The sequence below is a fragment of the Aptenodytes patagonicus genome, chromosome 1 (genome assembly GCF_965638725.1).
Source record: "Aptenodytes patagonicus chromosome 1, bAptPat1.pri.cur, whole genome shotgun sequence".
NCBI lineage: Eukaryota > Metazoa > Chordata > Aves > Sphenisciformes > Spheniscidae > Aptenodytes > Aptenodytes patagonicus.
Window position 1 is genome coordinate 64,856,994 of NC_134949.1, and position 21,938 is coordinate 64,878,931.

The following is a 21,938-nucleotide window of genomic DNA, read 5'->3' on the forward strand; positions in this document are numbered from 1 at the left end:
CGTTCTTCCCATGCCATTGCTGCATCATTTATCTAAGGCTCTCATAAAATGACCATCACTGGAATCTAAGCATCTGCCCATTACAGCACTGAAGCAGTTCAGTAGCATGGAGCACTATTTGCAGAAGAAAATGCATTACACAAAGTTGGAGTGCAACACAGTAATGCTTCCGTTACCCCCAAGTAGAGTACCCACATGCAAACACTGTACTGCCATACGGAGTCAAAATAGGGAGCACTGACAACTGTAAACCAGAAGATGATGTGTGGTGGGAGAAGTCAGCAGAGAAGTCAGCCAGGGTAAAAGCAAGTACGACAAAGTACATGGAAGTGTGAAAGAGAAACCTCTTCTTCCAGAAACTGCACACACTTCAAGGAAAAAGGGGAAAAAAAACAAACCAAAAACCAGAAATCAAGAGATGAGTCAGTCATCAGTAGCATGAGACAAACCTGAACAAAAACCAAGAGCAAGAACATGAAAATACCATTTGACACACTTCTTACAGTTCTAGATCTGCTAGTATGATGGATCATAAACACTTCCACGTCCCTTTATAATAGGATTCAAAAAGAATATACACATCTTCACAAAATGCATTTAGTTGCCACATAATATACTTGGATTGAAATGAGATTTGCAATTTGAAAAAATAAAAAAAACAAACCAGTATGAGAATATTCCCTCTCACATTTCTCCAGAAAATTTCTTCTTTAAAATGCGACAAGTAAAGGGCACAGAGATTGGACCTAGAAAAGTATTTTTCTCCTCACGATACTCTGTAGTTTTCTGTATTTATGCTGAAGCAAATGAGAAGTCTGAAGAAATTAAACGCTTTAGAGTGCTAAAATCAAAACATAAGCAATACAATTTTTTAATTTCAGTATTTTAAAGTACAGAAAGTGGAAACTATGAATATCAAATACAAATTTAAACAAAGCCACTTGTCCTCCCCTAGAATAATCAATGTGAACTACTTATAGAAACTTACAAATTTAAAGTAAAATCAAAACAAAATAAATACTGTACATACACTTTCCCTGCCTGCAGGCAAAAGAGGATGGGAAATACTGTTATGAATTGAAAAAAATGCTCTTAAAGCTGCAGCATCCCATTTCCCAGCCAAATACTTAACACAGTAGTGCGTTTCTGTAAAAAGGAAGACACACATACACCGATCCCTACTGAGCAGACAAGCTAATATTTTCAGAGACATTAGAAGGAAAGATAGAAATTAGACTATGAGAGTAGAAAAAGGAGAGGAAAAGACAAACGGGCCAGCAAAACATTACTACAAAACTAGTAAATATAGCCAAGAACTAGCCCCCTTTTTTTTTTCTTTTTTTCAAATTCCATGTTTTTTTTTAAAAAAAGATTCACCAAAGCATTGGCAGCAATAGACATTTCCCAGCAGAAGTGACAATACATATCAATATAATCTCTTAAAGTGATCCCTTTCATTCCCTTCCCACAGCATGAAACTCTTATGGCTTAATTTATATTAAAAGTAGAAAAAGTCTTTTTTTCCAAACAGAAATGCAGCCTATGAAGAACATGCATTTCCTTATCAGTGCTACTTATATTTCCCATCCACTGCATGATTTATCACTCATACGCTCCCACAAAGAGGGTTACTAGGGTGTTTTTTGTTGGGTTGGGTTTGGGTTTTTTTTTTTGGAAAAATGGATGTTGCAGCTTTTAATCTTGTTTAACCACAAATAGTAAGGCCCTTGGTTCCATTTGTATTTCTTCTGTGAAAGAGTAGCTCCGGGCTCACTCAACCCCAGAGCTACAAACAGCTTTTAATGGTCTGGAAGTATAAGTGTAACGTGAATGAAACTCTGGAAAGACACTAGATTTGGGGGTCATGGTGGGGGTGTGAAGGGATAGGTGGGCATGTGGAGCTTAAATAGGGCACTAGTTATAGGCTTGTAGTACCGGGTCATTCTAGCTTCAGTTCTGCTTAGTCTCCACAATTACCAAAAAGGGGGTAGCAAGATTCACATCAGCTCTGACTCCGAAACCCTGCAAAAATTTTCAATGTTTACAACTTCATGGCCTTGTGAAGGAAGGTAGCTTATGCCATATAGCAAAGCCTAGGGACAGCTGAAGCTTCTAAAATGTGATCATGACATTGTGCTCTCTTCTATCTCTACTAAAGGTAACACAAGCACTTCAACCACCAAAAAACCAAAACCCCCAAATCCCCCATGTGATCAGAAAGCAACAATTTTACCTCTCAACATCTAACCCTTTCAAAATTGTCTTTAAGAATGGATTCATGTAGAGTATTATAGGTTGCATAGGTAATCTACCTCAGAGGTCAACAAAGGCTACCTTGTAGCCATGGTTTATTAGCAAGTATAGTACGAGAAGAAAAGGGAAAGTTGCTGGAAGAGTCTTTGATATAGTTTCTAGGTGGTCTTTCCATTTTCATGTTTGGTTTTCTTTTTTCAATTTCAGGAACGTGAGAACTTAGAGAATGGGAAAACCCCTACAATATTTCATTTCCTATTGTTCTGCCTAAAAAAAAAAAAAAAAATAATTAAGTTTTATGCCAAATCCAAGTTCTCTGACTTTTCAAAAAGATTATCCTTGAAAACGAGTTACCATAGCAGGCTTAATTCTCTTTGTTGTCCAGCCAGTGTTCCCTACTCCCTCCCTCTTCCACCCCAAGTGAGACAGCAAGGAAAAAAATAGGGCTTTTTCTCTCCACTACGACAATACAAGGTTCAGTCCATCTACAGAAAGATTGGTGCAGTAGTGTTTTCATCTATAACACAATAAAAATATCCCTACATACAAGTACACAAAACAAGTGAGGTCACCACATCCTCTTCATGAGCTACCAGGAGACTTTTTTTTTTTTCCCCTTTTTTTTTCTTTGTTTTTTCTTTTTTCTCTTTTTTTTTTTTTTTTTTTTTTTTTTTAAATACTGCTAATCATGGCGATTTCTTTTAAATTACTTGTTCTGAGGTGGAACATTAGAATTAACTTCTGCTGGAAGCATGGATACCTGAAGAAAATGGGAATGAACCTCTGCCTGTTGACAGCCTGTGAAGAGACTATTACATAAATTCATGACAGTGGAGAGCCACTTTGAAAAAAAAGGTAGAAAGTACAGTAAAGAAAGAATAAAATCAAGAAGAAATAATATATATGGGTCCAGCCACATCTGTGTTCCAATAGTAAGATACAGATAAATAATGCAGATGGTCAGAAAAGAGACTTTGTATAAGCCAGTCACATGTACAAGAAAGCATACTCCATATTTTAGAATTCCTTACTCCAGATTCTATTCTGGCATACTTCTATTTCAGGTAAGTGTTCTCAAAAATCTGCCTTTAAGGAGAGAGAGATCGTTCTTCATTCTGCTCTGAATCTGATTGCTGCCCTAAACTGGAATTTTCTATTTTTAAAAATTATACAGCCAGCAAGAAGTAAACAGTTTGGTTCAATATGTTAAAGCTAAAACAGTTTCCAAAGCCTGGCAGGCATTAATCCATTTGCTCAAGCTTAAGCAGAGAATATTTATATGGGTATATAATTTTAACTAATAGTGACAACAGTTTATTTCTTTGACTTTGGTGAGAACATTAGAAGATAGTTAAAATATTATCTTTTAACTATTTCCATCTGGAAAACATAGCACCTGAGAACAGCAAGTACTTAAGAGTCACTTTCAGCACCTGTAGAGTACCTCTTAGCTTATGTTCTGCTTTTTAGAAATCCTTTGTTACCTCCGTTCCCAATAGTCTAAACAAGGTTGATAGCTTGCATTAAATTAAAAAAAAATAAAAAAAAAAAAAAAGACTGAAAACATGCTTTTGTGAAACCGTAATTAGCAAACAAAAAAAGGTTAAAAAAATTCACCCATACGCACACACACAAAACTATAAAGTCAAGTCAATACAATGTAAAAGCAGGGCTGCAAAAAACACTCCTAAGTTATAATTCTCAAGCTCCAGAGGAAGTAAAGCCGTGAAAGCTACCTGACTTCTTTGCAGTTGCGTTATGTTTTGATGTTTCTCAATTTAGAAACAGGATAACATAGTGCTAAATAGTTTTGACCCTGCAACAATCAAAAACACCTGACATCAGAACTATTTCCATAAATTTGTAAAGGCATTCCTAATCTAGCCTACATAAAAGTAACTCTGCACAAATATTCTGGAAAGTCCAACTGAATTTGTTTTTAAACCACAACAAGAGAAAACAATTCCAGTATAGAATATGGAGGAAGGAAAAACTGGTATGGAAAGTTAAATCAATTCAATGACTTGGATAGCTATGCCAGAGTATTTTTACTCTTAGCAACCAAAAAAAAAACCCACAAACAACCAACAATATTGTTGTCACTAGCATATTAATGTTTTCATTTTGGCTGGACCCTGCAAAATGCCCTTTTTCCAGAATCAAGTAAAAGTATTCCCCTTTCCACCTTCATCCTCATCCCCCAAAAGTTAAATATTTAATTTTATATTACAGAAAAATACAAATTTTAAATCAAAATTATTTACAGTAATTCAGAATCGGCATTTGCTATCAGCTCCGTATAAAGCCTGACACAAATGATCATTCTGATACCAGTAAGCTACTTAATGCTTATATACGCACCAGTTAAGACTTTTAATTGGCCGTCTCGCCCAGCTTTGAAAGCAACACACATTCTCCTACCTTCCTGACTCTTCAGTAAAATGCGTTTAAAGTACAATACTATTTTAATGCTTCTTCCATGCTACATTAAGTAATATGCCAAATCTTAAGACTGCAATGTATATCTTATGAGTTATTTCAGAGTAATTGTTCTGAAGAAACATTTATCTTAACTGATGTCCCTGTTTCTCCAAAAAGATATATTACGTTTCCCTCCTTTGTACCAACTCTTAAATAACCTGTACAAATACAATTTCAGGGAGCCTTTTTACAGAAGAAAATCATCACTGATAGATCATCAGGAGGAAAACTATGCACTCCAATTTGGAGGAAAGGGGTGCAGTTTAAAACAAGTTAGCTACTGGACTGACATAAGAAGATTCTTCCATCTTTAGGAGTCTCTTCTAGTCCATCAAATAAATAAATCTGTATAAAAGAGGACAGGTCAAAAAATAATCAAGCTGGCAGAGAATATGCAATTTGCAAGTCAAGAGAAGCACAGCCAATAGCTTACAAAAAAAGCAGGAAAAAAAATAAAAGATTCCATATGCCTTAATTTAAAAAATAATTAATAATGCATCTCACCCCTATTTAAGACTATAACCTGAATATCAAATTTAGGAGTCCAGACTAATCACAATTAATGTGGCTCTCCACTGCACCAAACATACATTATCAAAACAATTAAAAACTTTCACATTCTTAAATCTAAATTAATAACCTCCACAAAAAAAGTCTTCCAAATAAATAGGTTTTTAAAATGAATTTAAAAGTTGACAAAATCTATCAGAAATAAATTATTGATAAACCACCTTCATCATCTTCCCCTCATTAATTAGGTCAGAAACTACCAGCAACAAATGATATTCAAGCCCTGATGAGAGACTATTTCTCACAGTCCATGTCTCTCTGAAGATTTCCCCATTCCCATATGGTTATTGCTGAGCAGGTGTGGCACAGTGAAAATGCAGCATTGGGTTGTTTTTTTTTTTTGTTGTGTTTTTTTTTTTCTTTCTCATTTTTGTTCATCAGGCAGTGTTTTATATGGTACATGCAAGTCTGCTTCAAGCAGAGGAATAACAGCAGCTCCAGGCTCTGTTGACCTCAATACTGGTCTGTGTAGGAAAGACAGCAGTAGTAGAAGTAGCAGCTACATTAAACAAAGAAGCGTGCATGGCCATTCCGGTTCAGCTTCAAGATCTTCCCGAGGCGCTGTTTAGCAGTTGCCATTCCTTTCTTTGGACGTTTGCCTGAAAAATGAAATCAAGTACTTCAATCAGGAATTTCAGAACAAATTTTTATCATCATAGAACAAAGATGAAACCCAGCTTTCAAGCTGAAGCAGGCAAAATTTTCACCTGAATCAGTTTTAAAAAAAAAAAAAAAAAAAAAAAAAAAAGGGCAAGTTCTTCATTTGTCTGTTTGGGAGCAAACAAACAGGGAATCAGAATTGTAAAAAAACAGGAATTGTTTTCCCTAAACTCTGGCTAGCATTATCATAAATAAAACGATTATATTATTTACAAACATTTCCAGTCTAGGGAAGGGCAGTGGGTGTGGTAGGGGAGAACCTAAACTGAGTTTCCTGAATTTTGCTCAAGTAAGTTATTCCCTTGAGTAAATTATAGAAAATAAAATAGAAACTAAAAACTAAATACGATGATCATCAGACTATTTTTTGAAGTGTCACAGCTTTTAAACCTTCACTTCAATAAACAAATCTGATTCAGGCCAGTGTTTCAGAGTATAGCTGTGGTTCTGTTCCCTGTAATAAATGCGTAACACATACACCTGCAGAGGTGCAACAGTAACTATGAGAGTTTCATCTGGCCACGCACCCAGTTAGATCTCTCTTAATTCCACCTCCACACATTCTGTGCCAAAATTTGAGTGTCCACAGGATGCCCATTTTATATTTTTCCTCAAGGTCTAAGTCTGTCCTTTTTTCAGTTTCTGCATCTAACAGCTCTTTTTGATGTTTACAAGATGCTTTTCCTCATCTTCCCCCCGTCTGGCAAGAGGACAGCAGAGATAAACATTACCTTTTGTCGCCTGGTTGCTGATAGGGGGTGGATTTGATGCTGGCCTCTTTGTTGGATGAAGTGGTACAGACAAGGATGTTTCACCATACGGCCTGTCAGGGCTAAGACTGCCATCACTCAGCCGACATTCTCCTTGAATTAGATTGGAGTCTCGTGTATACTTGCCATGCTGAAAACTCAAGCCGTTGTTGTGGACTATACTTCTGTTGTCCTGAACCTTATGATTGGCTTCTGATGCACCCTCTTTCTTGATATATTTTTGACTTTTACTTGCATCCTAGTGTGGAAATGAGGAGAAGGAAAAAAGTGGAAGTTGATACCTTCCGGCTACAAGTTCACTCCAGTTTTTCTAATTATACTACTGTATCTTTGAAAAAAGGTATTTCAGTTCCACCGGTGTCTGACCACTTTATGATTCCATCATTTCTTTTAGTATAGATACCTCTTAAAAATAAGATACAATATAGTATCTCTGTGCAAGCTTTTCCATATGCACTTAAGGGCAATGTTATAGATGAATTACACATACTAGTGTACTCAGTTTCTCTGCTTTTTGGTTTTAATTTGCAGTGATCAAAACAGATGCAACTACTCTTGATTAAACTGGCCACTATAGCAAGCCATACCATAACTATTGACTACATGAACAGGCAATTTGTTTTCAATATTCAGCTGATGAGAGAGCAAATGCTAAATTGGGAATTACAAACTGTAAGGAGTATCATGTAGTTAGATATTCTTAGGAAAAAAACAACCTAAAAAGCATGCAGTTAAAACACAGCTATTAAATAGCATTGTTGTTTTGCAACTTTTATTGTTCTATTGTTCTATTTAATTGTTCTAGTGAGTCTAATACAGACAAGTTTAGAAATACTGAAGTTCAGAGTGTAAGACACATAACCTTTCATTTATATATTCCTTGCTGGATTCCACCTGGACATCAGAAAGCAAAAATATTCCTACCTGCTGGCTGTTGAAAGGTTGTATCAGTTTGGCAGTACCAATTTCCTAAGCAAGTATCTTTACTATAAATACTATCAACAGGTTCCACTTGTTCTGATGCTCTGGTTGGGAATAACAACGAATAAACAATACAGTGCTTCCCCAGTTAGACTGAATGTAAATTCATGCTTTCTTTATGAAGTACTTTTTATTTTTCAAGATACTGCCCTGAGCATCTTAATACTAGCCACTATGACAGAAGAGAGTTTGAAAGGGGGGGGAAAAAAAAAAAAAATCAAAACACCACCAACAAAAAAAGCATGACAAAAATACAACAGTTACCAGCATCAGAAGTATCTATTATCAGATGTGCAGTGTGGAAAGATCTGTCCACCATGCTTCCTGTACTTACAACTTCATGATCTCTTCTTCCTATAAAAATTTTTGTGTTCAAAACATTTAAAGTATTGCTTTACCTGAGGGGTAATCCTTGAAGCTTCATTCAGGTGTCTAGCCCATGCTGAAGTCCCCAAGTCTCTCTCCTCTTCCTTCACAGACCTACCTAAAGAGAAGTTCAACAAGCTTAAATTTTAAAATAAAAAACTAGGAATACAAAGTTAATTATACATTTGAATAACTTTAAAATTAAAACAGGAAAGAAAGGAAAATACAATGGAAAATATTTCCTAGGTACAAAATAAAAGTTGTCAGAGCTGCTCGGTTCTACACACTGAATTGGGAAAACAATCTCACAGTATAAAATATCTTAATTAAAGATCCGTATACCACAATAAGAAGGTCAGACAAATATAATCGTTCAAATTTGAAAGTACTGATGTTGAAGACAGCTTACTTTCTTTGTTACGCTACAGGTTTCAGTTTTCTACCATGGCTTTGTTCATGAGGAGTTCATACGAAGATGGACATTGTCTTTAATTTTCAGGTATTATTGATTGTATTGTTTCTAAGCACTGATGTGCTATTCAGGTACAACATATGGAAGATCTATGCTGATAGGCCTATAGAAGAAGTGTCCACATTGAAAACACAGTTACAATACAGTTAACTTGTAAAATTAAGGGTATCCCAAAACACCAATTCAATTTGAATTTGGAGAGACCGAAAGGTTTTTTGCAAAACCTGCTAGCTAAGAAGCACAGTTTCATCTTCTTCATCCATGGAGTCTGATAAATGTACTGGGTCTGTCCAGAATAGAATTTTTTCCTAACAGTCCATATGGTGCTGTATTTTAGATTTGTGGCTAAAACAGTGCTGATAACACACCAAAGTTTTGGCTGTTGCTGAATAGTGCTTGCACAGTGTCACAGCTTTCTCTTTTCCCACTCTGCCCCCTGCAGTAAGTAGGCTAGGGGTAGGCAAGAGATTGGGAGGGGACATAGCCAGGACAGCTGACCTGAATTGGTCAAAGGGCTATTCCATACCATGTAACATCACGCTTGGCAATAAAAACTGGGGTAGAGGAAGACGCTGGGGGGAAAGGCAGTCTTCCAAGGTAGTCATTGCTCAGAGACTGGCTGGGCATCAGTCTGCTTGCAGAAGGTGGTGAGTGATTGCCTTTGCACCACTTGTTTCTTTTCCTCTTTCCCTCACTTACTGAACTGTCTTTATGTCAACCCATGAATCTTCTCACTTTTGCTCCTTCTATTCTCTTCCCCATCCCACAGGGCAGGGGGAGAGAACAAGTGGCTGTGTGGGTGCTTAGCTGCTGGCCCGAGTCAACCCACCACAATTTAAAAACCTGGATATGATGTTTTTCATAAAGTTACAAAGATGGAAAGGCACTGTATGTGTCTGTGTGGTTTGCTGGTTAGGGTTTTTTGTTGTTGGTGGTAGTTTTATTATTTATTTATTTATTTGATTGGTGGGTTTTAAGGACATACAGCTTTGGTTACCAGAACACAGTCCATGACTGACATTAGGCTTTCCTGTTATCCATGTAAACAAAAATCAACATACTATTAGTTCTTTGAATTAGCACCCTATTTATTGGTGGGGTTCTATTTGTTTCACATCAGCAAAGCTATAATCCTCTTCCATTTCCTTCTCAAGCAAAGAATTTTCAAACATAATGACTCTGTGTTCCAAGAAGTGATTTTGATTCCTTTGAGGGGATTAGTGTTAACGATCTGCTGTCTGTCATTCCCAAAATGCATTTAACAGATGTCTGTTTTCCACAGACATCAAAATGCCACTGACAAAAAAATTACCTCTGAATTCTCCTCTTCAAGGTTAGAATCTCCCTTAATGCACTGCATTCATCGCAGAATTTCAGAACTAAAGCCAAATATGCCTTCCAAAGACATATGAAAAATCACCAAGCAGATTCCTATGGATATCTAAGTAACACACATGCCATGAAAGCTGCAACCATGAAGGTCCTGTCAATCTTTTCTGAAGATTACACTTTCAATAAGGAGACTACACTTTCAACCTAGCCATAACTTTACCACTCTTGTAAGGATACCACAAAACTTTCAGATGGCAGTATTATGTGTTCTGACGACCCCTCAAGCTAAGTTTGTCCCAGTTTACAGAAGTAACATTTACCTTTTTTTTTTTGGGGGGGGGGGGGCAAAAAACCCCCAAAAACACACCTTTTTAAATGTCAGTCTGTTTTACTTAAAAACTTGACTACAAATCTAAACATTTAACTTTAAGTGCTTATTCTGAGCAGTTCGTCCAAGAGCAGAGAGCAGCAGTGTCATTAGTTCAGATACCTACCACATTCTATTGTTTTGTGGCTCTGAGATGGCTGTCTGTCTTTATGCCGACTCCTGGGGTAGCTTCTGTGTTCCTGAAGAGAGGTTCTTTTATCTGTGCAGTCTGTGCTTTGAGTGTGACGTGGTAAACATGTAGTATAGTGCAATCCTGCCATAGAAAGCATGCCCTGAATAGCTTCTTCTTCTGTACTTGTCGAGGTAGGACATTCCCTAGAAAAATAAAGGAGTATTCAGCAGTTCAAAACAGAACTCTAGATTTCTCTGAAGGAATGATTTTTACATTGGTATAAAAGCAGAACCATAAATACGTGCGAAAAGGTCTAACAGTTTATAAACAAATGCCCACAATGTGCTTACTTTTTACTGGGAGTTTCATTTCTGGATGGCTTCTGGATATTTTGACAAAGGTCTCTCGTGACCTTAGATTCCTCTTTGAAATTTGATGTTACTTCCTCTTTCTCTTCATCACCTGAGCTTTCTGACTCCTCTGTGGAGGAATCCTTCTGCTAAAACAAGAGGAAACAGTATGCAGAATGGTCACCATGCCTCCTAAATAGAGACACTACCTTAATTTATGCTAAGTAAAAAATTCAAAAGCTTCCAGGTCCAACTTTTTTATATATATAGTATTCAGAATGCAGTTAATTTGAATATAGCAACTGAGATACTATACATCCAAATTTTGTAACACTGATGAGTACATGCTCCAACAATATAGAAAGCATCTCAGAAATCCATTTTCTTACAGAAAACACTACACACATTAAACCACACACAAATCATTGTATTCTCTTTAAAGAGAGCATTGATTACTTATCTTCTGTACTCAAAGTAGAGGAAAAAATATGGAAGTATGATTCCAAGCAGTAGCCACAATCGATGCCTATTACATATAATGGGACACAACCTGCCCCAAGTAACTGTTCCTGCTCTCACAAAAGAGAACTTTCAGCAGCAGCATCTCTCTTATGAGTGACAGAAGCTCTCAGGTAAATCCCACCACAGCAGGAACAAAGGCACAGCAGCTGTTGCCTCTCTTACAGTGGCACAGCCTCATTTCATGAATGAAAGGGCTTTTCAGCTCCTGCTGAGATTACAGCTTGTATGGGCAGGAGCTTCTCAAAGGTGGACCAACCATATGTGACTCAATATGCCTTTACATGAAGCAAGGGCTACAAGAGGTATGTTCCATCTTGGTAATTCCTACTAATCTATTTTGAACAAGTACAGACAACACCACAATTCTTTTCAAGCCAAGGAATATATGAGACATTCAGTAAAAGTGTTGAAAGTGGAAGATCAGAACATGGAGGAATCATAATCCTTCAAGACTGACACCACTATCCCTATCATCAAAAACGGAACTGGAATGAGTGAAGTGCATTGTATCACCAAGGGATGTTTTTATACAATAGCTTCATTCACAAAAGCAGCTTGTTAATCTTTGACACTTGGAAAGTGACACAAATGGGCAAGTAAATTATAACTATGACTCAATGTTAGTAATAAAGCTATTATCTTGTTTTGTTAAGATCATCTTCAGTGCAATACAAAAACATAAAAAGGATTTACAGGAGCTACTGAGATAGTTCCTTCTATATTCTTCTGCTTCTTAATTTCTAATAGTAACTAATGGAATAATTTTTCTGCATGTTTAAATTTTTCTTTTGTAATGATATATCCAAAATGAACTAAGAGAGTAAATGGCATTAATATAAAACATTTCACGCAATGACAAAGTCATCCAAAACTGGCCACATTCTCCTGTGAAGAAGAAATATATCACTTCTGAATAACTATTGATTGTGTGTCTTAAAAAACAAAACCTGCTGAGCCAAAGTGGCTGACAATGCAGTTTAGGAAACCAGAAGAATCCACATTATGAAGGTTCCTATCACTTATTCCAACATCTAGATAAGGTAATGATGGAAGACAACAAATACTAAAAATAGATCTTGACCACCATGGAAGAAGTAAGAATTTGAAGACTTCTTATAAACCCTTATAATAGGCTGATGACTGAAAGAAAGACCAAAGCGTTAGCTTTCCAGAAGCACAAAACAAAAGTTTGAGGTAATCACTCCACCCTACTAGCATTTTACTGCTATCCAATTAAAACTGAAATTAGTAAGTCAGAGCACAATTTTGCAAGGGAAAAAATAATAAAAATATTTGTATATACATGTGCACATTTATAAATACTAAAAGTTGTATTAAAATACATGCGTGTAAATATATATACATGTACACGTGTGTGTGTGTGTGCATTTGTATTTCATTTAGCTGTAAAGAAATCACTACAATCTAGACCCTCAAATGGAGGATTCCCATTTATTTCAAATAGTCTAAAACACCTCAATAGGATTTAGCCCCTTCAGCTTATTTAAAAAACTGAAGGCCCACAAGATTGTTTCCATTTAACCATGCTCTAAAATGAAACTGTGTGGTAGATACTCGTAATTCTAAAGATGAAATTTAGACTTGTTATGGAAAAAATGAACAAAGCAACTAGGATCTAACTTTTCTCAGACTTTGCACGTTCCAGAGCAGGGCTCACCCTTTGCCAGCCCCACTTTAATGACAAAGATGATCATAAAATTTGGCTCAAGATAGCATATCTTGTCATTTTTCTCAACACTAGAATAAATGAAGAATGAGGCAGACCGTAAGTTTGAGATATTAACTTGAACAAGAATTAAATGCTTTGTTATCGTTCTTTTAACACAAACTTTGACCAGATAAATTTGAAGTGAGCAAGCAAAATTATATTTAATTGCTTCGTTAACTTTTGTGACTTTTTCTAGCTATACCTGTGTAGTGCAATCAGGCTCAGATTCTTCTGAATCAGAAATATCAGAGTACTCTGAGGATCCATTCCTGAGTTCTGATTTCACACTTTCAAAGAACACTGAGGAGAGAAAAAGTAAAATATAAGACCCAACATTTATTACATATGATATTTAACAATTATTTTGGAAGTAAAGAACAAGAAACATATATACAGTTTTTAACAGTCTGTAAACAAAAGCACATCCACGCACTGATCTGGTTCACAAGTCAAATTTGTTTAAAACTCCGTTGAGTTGCCTACTGTTGACCAATAGACTCCTCAAGCAGCTCACTGGATGAAGCCAGAAGAAGAGAAATCAGGTGCAGCAGGAGCATATATTTTTTCTCTCCCATAGAGTACATACTCCACAGATAACACCTTGGGCAATTTCTGCTTTTGTATATAGGCTAGAGTCAGAGAAGTGCCTCTAAGAAAGAGTTAATTAGACGTAATCTTCAGTATCACTTTGTCTTAGACTCTTTGAACCTGGAATTTCCTTGTTTAAAAATAAAAGCAGTTCTACAGAAATACTAAACATGGAAGTCAGAAAATATTAAGTGATTTAAGGTAAAAAAATCATTGCGTTACTTGCAATTTTACTTTTACATCACAATTTACTGGCATATTCTGCCTGTTTTGTGCTACTACAGAGCTGCCAATCAGGGTTAAAATGCAGATCTGTTAAAGAAGATTAAAATATTACTGTGATGATACACAATATACTTGCATTGGTTTTCATAGAAAGACCTGAAGAGGAGGAGAGGAAATACCAACCTTAGACATGCTTTTTGCTAGTAGTAAGGTAAAGTACTAATCAGAGAATGAGGTGTCAAAATAGACATCAGAAACACTGGCATATGACAAAGCAAGCAATCAAATCAGCCACCTAGTCCACATGGTTTACTTTTTTAAGTGCTGAAAGAACTCAAACATGAAGTAGCTGAGCAGCTCTAGGAAGCATGTACTCTTAAAAGACAGCATATGTTCCAAATGACCACGAGTAGGAAACACATTTGTAAGCGTTCAGAATCCAAGGCTCAAGGTCAGTGAGCTGTATACCTGTGTCAAGGCTGCTGGCAGAAATCTTGATTAAGTACAAATTTGTGAAAGACTACAATATGCAGTTTAACTAGCAAGACTTTTTTGGAGAAAAAGCCAAATAGAATAAAAAAATTTATGAATGTGTGTCAAGAAGGCAGTGGATAAAGAAAGCAACATAACTTTTTCAAGTTTTCAAGAACTTATAGTTTCATATAAAACCATGGTGAAAGCAAACTTCACTTATCTTCATTCCAGAGCTAATTTCTGATCTGTGTTGGTTTGCTTTCAGCATAGTTTTATATGAAACTACATAAACAGAATGCAATTCTTCATAACTCATTAATTATGCAAGCATAAAAGATGTACCTGTAACCCTATATACACTGCAGCTCTAACAGGATTTTGTTCCTATTATAGACTGTGGCAAAGCTCATAAATAGGCGTCAAATATATTTCAAGGGATATTATTAATTTTGAAACACTGTATAAGTGGAAACTATTTTTGGAGTCAGAAGAAAGCCAAGAATGAGACAGATTATCAGAAAGTGAATAAAATGAACAGCTGGGACCAAAATCTAGAGAAGACTAATTAAACTTAAGATAGTATTAGAAACAACTGTGAGGAACTTCCAAACACAGTAAATGAGCAACAACATTGTATATGAAGTTAAGCTAAATAAAGTAACGCTCAACATATGACAATAAAATGAATATTCTAAATTACTGTAGCTCAAAAAACCCCAAGGGATTTCTGATGATAACTCAAGCCTTCAGCTCATTTCAAAAAAGCAAACAAGATTCCAGGATAAGCAACAGCGTGCATGATACAGAAAATAATACCATTATATAGCTCAAATGAATTTTCCTTTGGACTACTGCCTTTTTCAAAGAAAAAAACTGCTCCAAACTTAGAGACAATTTAAAGGAAGGGGCAAGAACAATTAAGGATATCTAAATATGCTCACACGTGGAGCTTCAGATCTTAGGCAAAAATTAATGTTTAAATAATGAACCACAATTTAAAAATAAACAAACTTCATGAAGTCTCCTCAGGAACTTTTCTTCTTTCTGTCTTAAGGAACTGGAAAATCCTAATTATTAAAATGACAAAACTATTAAGAAGAAATCTGAGTCTTCCTATATGAAGGCAAATGATTCATCAAGACAGAAAATAAACTGGACATGTGCATAATTAACTATGTACAGATAATACTAAAATTTATAAAAGCAATGCTAAATACAGAGTCTCACACTTTAGAAGCCCTCTTGCTTTCTCATAGAGATTAACTGATGATACCCTACTAAGAGGGACAAATTATTTGTTATCTGCCTACTATCTGGTAGTATGATCTAGACTGAATGGCTAAAGCCACCTAACATTATTGAGACATTCCTGGTTCATTTGGGGCTGGGTACTAGCATATATGACGTAACACACACGTATGAGCCTCAGGTCTAATCCAGTTTGGCTATGCCAATATTCCTACATGCAGCCAAACCATTGTCCATTTTTACCACTTCTTTATTGTGCAAGCTCTGTGCAAAGCAGTCAGAGAATACCTCCCCAGTTTTCCTTCTGCCTTACATTGTTCAAAAAGTCAGGGAAGCGGCATTCCTTTATATTCCTCTTAAAGAAAAAAAAAAGAAATCCTAATTGCTCCCCCCCTCTGCTTTCTACATTCCCCTGCAAAAGATGACTGTAGTTTTCTCACCCTTCTCTTTCACATACAGGTTTCAGATACATTTACTGATCTTCACAACAACGAATTATGTATTATTAGGACCCCTCATCTCTTCATAAATGAATGTGATTTGTAACTGAACTTCAAAAAAATTCAGTCTAAATATACAAGCTGGGGTTTGCTTTTTTTTTGTTTGTTGTTTTTGTGAATTACCCTGGTAATTACTATTGTTACTTTAAAATGAAACAGTCTACCCTCAGATAAAGTTATGGCTCTGCATGCTTCCAGACACTGAGAGGAATACTCCAGAAATCAGGTGAATGAAAGCAGTCGTTATCTGTAAGATCAGGTTAAGCTACTGTGAATTCAAAAAAGTATCTTAAATCACCTTCCCCTCAACCACACAAAGTATCTTGCTCTGTTAAGCACAGCACTTGATCTTTGTCTCTCTGATAACACTGGGGCACCATTTAGAACCAGGATCTTGGCATGACACACAAAACTATATAGACCTTGATCTGTTTAAAGGCATCTCTCTGTGGACATTGCCTCTTGGCCTAAAGCCCAGTAAGAACAATGGAAGGTGGCAGCTGTTACAGAAACAGGTAGTTCCTTTTATGGAATTCTCTGCAGAAGAATATCCTCCCTCCCTCCCTCCCTCTCCTCTCCTGTAGACCTCCAGAGTTAAGGCAAAATAATCAAATGTAGGTGATCTTTAATGGGGAAGTTTGAAGACTCTCACTATTCAATTAAAAATATTAGCAATAGTCCCAAGTACTCAATTTCTGGAAGAACAATCTCAACATTCACTTCTGGTTCTAAGCACATTTCTTACATTTATATACACAGTGCCATATTCATTCTGTATCAAGTAAGAGCAACAATTTTGAAGAAAATCTACCATTTCTCTGTATGAGTTAATCTTTGATTCAAATGTAAATTAGTTTAATTTTGAAAGCGGAAAAACACCACATATACCTAAGCCTTCACTCAACAAACCATTTGCCTTGTTGGTTCATGAGTACCCAAGAGGGACCTCTTTCCCGTGCAAATTTTTTAATACTGTTCTCTGTGACATTTGGAAGCACAATCAACAGGGATTACAAATTGCTTTGTTAATGAAAACAATTAAATATTTTACCCAGGCTGACAATGGACTCAAATGTTGTTATGGATTGTTGTGCAGGAAACTAAGGGAACTGTAAGTCTCTAGAGGAGTCTTGTTATCTTTTAAGTGTTGACCTCAGTTTCCTAATACATACCCTCTGAGCCCTTGTAAGCTCTACTGTGAAAGGATGTGACTTTTATAATTAAACAGAGTGCTGAACAGCTATGTCAAGGACCAATCTGTCACTACACACAGACAGTGCTATTAAAAATAGGCACTGAAAACAGGCATTCAATATTGATACTTTACTAATACACTGTGTGATCAGCACTGCTGAATGCTTGGCAGGAAGGCTTGAGGCTACAGAAAGACCAAAAAAAGATTAAATCCTAGTGAAGGATGGTTTAAAGTACTGGAAAGTGGGGTTAAAGTGTTTTACAGATAATCTAAAGTCTTCCCCGGCCTTGCAGATTACTGTGAAGGTTGGAAGAATAAGATTTTATTAATGCTAAATTATGTTTGATTCACTTGTATGGAATAAATCTATTCATTAGCAAAACATACAAATTGTATGATCGAGCATGTAATCACCAAATGGAACAGAAAAGTGAAATATAAGATAGTTTTAAAATTAGCTGCATGTTCTGGTCTTTTATTCTCTACAGTGAATGATGTGATGAACTTTTCTCACTGAAGTATATTTTGGTCAGGAAAAATCAGCATTCTTACATTATGAAACAGACCAAAAGGAACAAATACTCATCTAGAACACCAATTAAACCTCCACTCTAAAAAATGCTGTACATAGTATTCAAGATGGCACTAACATAAAAAGGTGAGTTTTACTTTTCAACTCTATCCTGTTAGCTTCTTCAGTAGACAGAATATTTGGCAAATGTTTTGTTGTAACTTCTAATATTACCTCTCTGATCTATCAGTTTATCCTCTTTATACTTGGGTAAAATTTCAGTCAGACTTCACAACAGTTAGATCCTCTTCAAGATCATCAAAATGTTCAACAGATAGGCCTTAGAGACAAGCTTACTGTTCAGTGGTTTCTGGGCATCTGCATTCCCTTCTCCTTCAAATCCTGAGGGCTGGTCTTCTACCTTAACAGTCTTTTTCGACCTTGTCCTGTCATCTTCATCTTCACTATCTGCTGTGTAAAGACTTCGATCTGTAAATGGGCGTCTCTCATCTCTGTCTCACAAGAAAAAAAAGTCACGTTATTCTTACAAACCTGAAACAATCATTTTCCTTTTTTACAACACCCTCTCGAGATACAACAGTAACATTCTCTTATGCTCATCTCTTCATTCTGAACTGTATGTATTACCATTTTACTCCCTGTACAACTGTCATTTCCATAAAGATGCAAAGTTTTGAAGCATTCCCTTCAGTACAAACCCAACTGAGCAACTGAATGAAATGCTGTAACAAAGGAACATGCAAAGAATCTCCTCCTCTTCACTCCATAACCGTGGCTCCACTAGGGGACAGCAGACACAACAGACAACACATTCCTTCTATATTCCTAACATGAATCTTACTGGTAAAAGGGAATTTACAGCTCCACAAACAGAAAAGGAATGTTATTAATAATTAGCATGCTCCGGACCATAATGACTAGGAACAAGTGATCCACAATCAACACTTTGTACCTAATTATTCTTCCATTTGACAGTAGAAGGCGAAGGTCATTGTCTTTTGTTCGCCATTCAGGTACTGTAGAAGATGGCTGAAAGGGCTTGTTAAATTTCCCGTTCAGTTTCGAACTTGCGGTATCCTAAAGAAGTAAAAGCAATGTTACTTATTATTTATTTCTGTAAATTCAATTGTTTTTTCTGCACTCCACAACAGCTTAAACTCAGCACCAGGATGGTTACCTTCCTGATAACCAACTGAAGAAAGCTCAGACAAAACACGTTTGGATGTAAAAAACAGCAGACTGCATCTTCTTCCTTGAATCACCTATACTCTCCTGAAGAATCTGAAACAACTACAACTTCACTGTAACACTCCTTTTATGTTTCCTTTGGAGAATTATCACTGTATTCAAAACAAAGAAATACCGATAGAGACAGGCAAGCCAAAAGCTGGGCTTGGAACTGATAAGGCAACTCCTGGACTGGGTATCTGGTCCCTGGAATTAGTATCCCAGAACTGATTGATAGGACGGCAAAACATTAATAATGGAAAGCAACCTGCCATAAAGCAGAACTTCCTCAGCTCAAAGCAATTTACATTTGACATATACTCTGAAGCAATCGGCGATACACTTATGTGCCAAACCAGGAACATGTAAAACAGTTGGTTTTTGTTTTTTTTTTTTTTTTACAAGTCTATACTGATAGTGAACAATGCATTTCTACATTAAATGACAATGACTAATACTCCTAAACATTTGTTTGTAGCAATGAACTGCACAGGTTAACTATTTGTGGTAAATTTTAAGTTCAGCTTCCTGTCTTTGGGGGCTAAATGAATGTCTCCTGTTCATGTCTTATGAAGATCAATATAAGGACCCAAACCAGTATTTCTCCACTATGACAGTCCATCCTGTCCCAATTAAATTTGTCAGCATTTCTTATTCTCAGAAAGCTACTTATTTCCTTTCATAAAGCTACTTATTTCCATTTTCTCACTCCTTCTCCCATTTCTCTTGCTGTTTTTTGAAATAAGGTCATCAAACATGAAAAAAAGGATTTTTCAAGAGACAACATTTCACTCATTCACTCCATGATACCTTTATAATACAACCACAAAGTCCACAGCCCCATAACGGAGACCAAAGGCAGCCCTAGGCTTACTGGTAGGGAGGCACAGTCATACAGGAAATAGGAACATGACCGAAAAGCAAGGCTCATCAAATTACAGTAACTGAACTATAAGAAACAGCTATCTAAAAACACATAGAGAAGCAGTCTGGCTCAGAGCCTCACCAAGTCAAGGCTTTGCAAGCTCCCTTTTCTTCACAGAACTGATTCAAAGTAGCACTTGATAGCTACAGCAGTCCTAACTCAAAAACTATACTTGAAGCAGGTAGCCGATTAAGGGCACTTTCTGAACCAAAAAGTTGAAGGAACCTCCAACAAAAAAATTATCAAGGAAGAGAGAAATTCCTATCAGGAAAACTCAAAAGAAAGAAACCAAAACAAATCTATCCATGTCTTATGTGACAAAGAGTAGCAGCCTCTCTGTATTTTTACGCATGTTAAAAGCTTTTCCCTTTCAAGAGAGATTAGAAATCTACTCTGGTTTTGTTTTTCTTGCACATAACTTAATACTTGCCTCCTCCCATGGCGACATCTCCAGCCTTTTCAGTACCTCCCTGGTGTGGAGTTCCAGGATGTCCAGATTAGAAGGAGTTTTGGTAGCATGGTCTCGCAGTTTCCTCACCCTTCGTCTGGAGTGGTGAGGGGAAGTTGTTTCATGCGAAGACCGTGAAGTTGGACACACACCAAGAATTCCCTGAGTTTTAACTAGTTTGCTGTTTTCCTCCTTTAATTAAAAACACATATTTCAGAATAGTCTCAGAGGAATAAATCCACATATTTAAGTGCTGCTTCTTATTAATCTAATTAAATGTAAATTACATAAATAAAATTGTTAGACCTTTTAGAGAAATACTACATATTTCCTATGGATTTGATGTACAAAGCTTAGTTCTACTGCACCTCTTTCCCATTTGGTGCTTTTAAACTCTCCCCATAATAGCAGTGCTTAACACCAAAAATTACCACCAAAACATAAGGTTTTATTCATGAAGGCAGCATAGCATAGACATGTATTGTACCCAACAGATCACATTTCTCTTCAGTTCTCAAAACTTTTCTCTCCACATGCAAATGTCAGAATTTTTCAAGAATCGATATTCATTAAGGAATAAAGGAGCAAAACACTGGTATAGAAGGGGAAAAAAGAAAGAAAAAAACCCACTGACTATATAACAAATAGGGACAAAACATAAGAAAAAGAGCAAAAGGGACGACAACTGGACCAGAACTAACAAACAAGAGGGTAGGAGAATGGAATATGCACAGAAATTCAAATTAAAATCTTTAACAACATATTCACAGTAATTATTATAAGTAGTTATACGTGAGAACATTTTAGAAATAGTGACCTACAAATAATTTCACCATTAAAAATCTTTAAAAAAAAAAATAAATACATAAAACACCCTTGCTATACATTTTCTTTATCTGAAGTACCCATAGCTTAGTATTCCCAACAGTTTTCCTCTTGATCTTCTGTTATGAAATGAATGTTAAATAAATTAAAAGGTGAATACGATCAATCAGAAGCATAACTACTATGGAATTCCCTGATTCAAAGATATTTTTCTTCTGCAGGCTTATGTAGCATTGCCTCTGTTCTTACCTCTACAGAACGAATCACTTTTGAGAGCTCTTTTATGAGATGCCCAGGCCTAATGTTGTCTGGAATTTCAAAGGCATGTTCTGTTACAAGCTGTACGCAAAGGGGGAAGAAAAGATACTTAATGCATTTTCTCAGATAAAAGAGGAAGTAGTACGAAATAAATCTACAGGGAAAAAAATTAAAAGGAAAAAAACAGATTAATTTCTTTAATAATGACTGCAAACTGCCAGGACAGCTACACACACACACACTGAAGCTTTCAGTCCAAGCTTTAGAAGGCAGCAGATATCCCTCAGTGTCTGATGCGCAGGGTACATAAGGGAGCCTCAAGTTTGGCCATCCCACTGCTTCTCTTAGAATCTCTACAAATCCTAAGAAGGGGTAATACAAAGCCATACTGACAACCACTTCCCCCCCCCTGCCCAGTACAGTAGTCAGCTTCTTTTTTTCCCTTTAGCATGGTCAATATAGAGCCACACTTCAGAAACTCATTAGAGTAATGACCTTCAAAACAGC

The 21,938-nt window shown here is 36.3% G+C and overlaps 1 protein-coding gene across 3 annotated transcripts in view; it reads right to left on the bottom strand.

Moving 5' to 3' along the window:
• Positions 1–855: 855 nt before the first annotated feature.
• Positions 856–21,938, bottom strand: part of KDM7A (lysine demethylase 7A) — a 71,466-nt gene continuing 50,383 nt past the window's right edge. The window contains exons 11-20 of one of the 3 annotated variants that reach the window (XM_076340049.1): positions 21,423–21,512; positions 20,331–20,540; positions 18,701–18,825; positions 18,085–18,239; positions 13,189–13,286; positions 10,736–10,881; positions 10,376–10,588; positions 8,114–8,195; positions 6,696–6,972; positions 856–5,903 (exon numbers count right to left, since the gene is read on the bottom strand). In XM_076340049.1, coding sequence (XP_076196164.1) covers positions 5,809–5,903; positions 6,696–6,972; positions 8,114–8,195; positions 10,376–10,588; positions 10,736–10,881; positions 13,189–13,286; positions 18,085–18,239; positions 18,701–18,825; positions 20,331–20,540; positions 21,423–21,512 — 1,491 coding nt within the window. In that variant the 3' untranslated portion in view covers positions 856–5,808. Of the gene's footprint in view, positions 5,904–6,695; positions 6,973–8,113; positions 8,200–10,375; positions 10,589–10,735; positions 10,885–13,188; positions 13,287–18,084; positions 18,240–18,700; positions 18,826–20,330; positions 20,541–21,422; positions 21,513–21,938 lie in introns of all 3 variants that reach the window. The other 2 variants (XM_076340058.1, XM_076340040.1) reach the window with 2 other exon arrangements.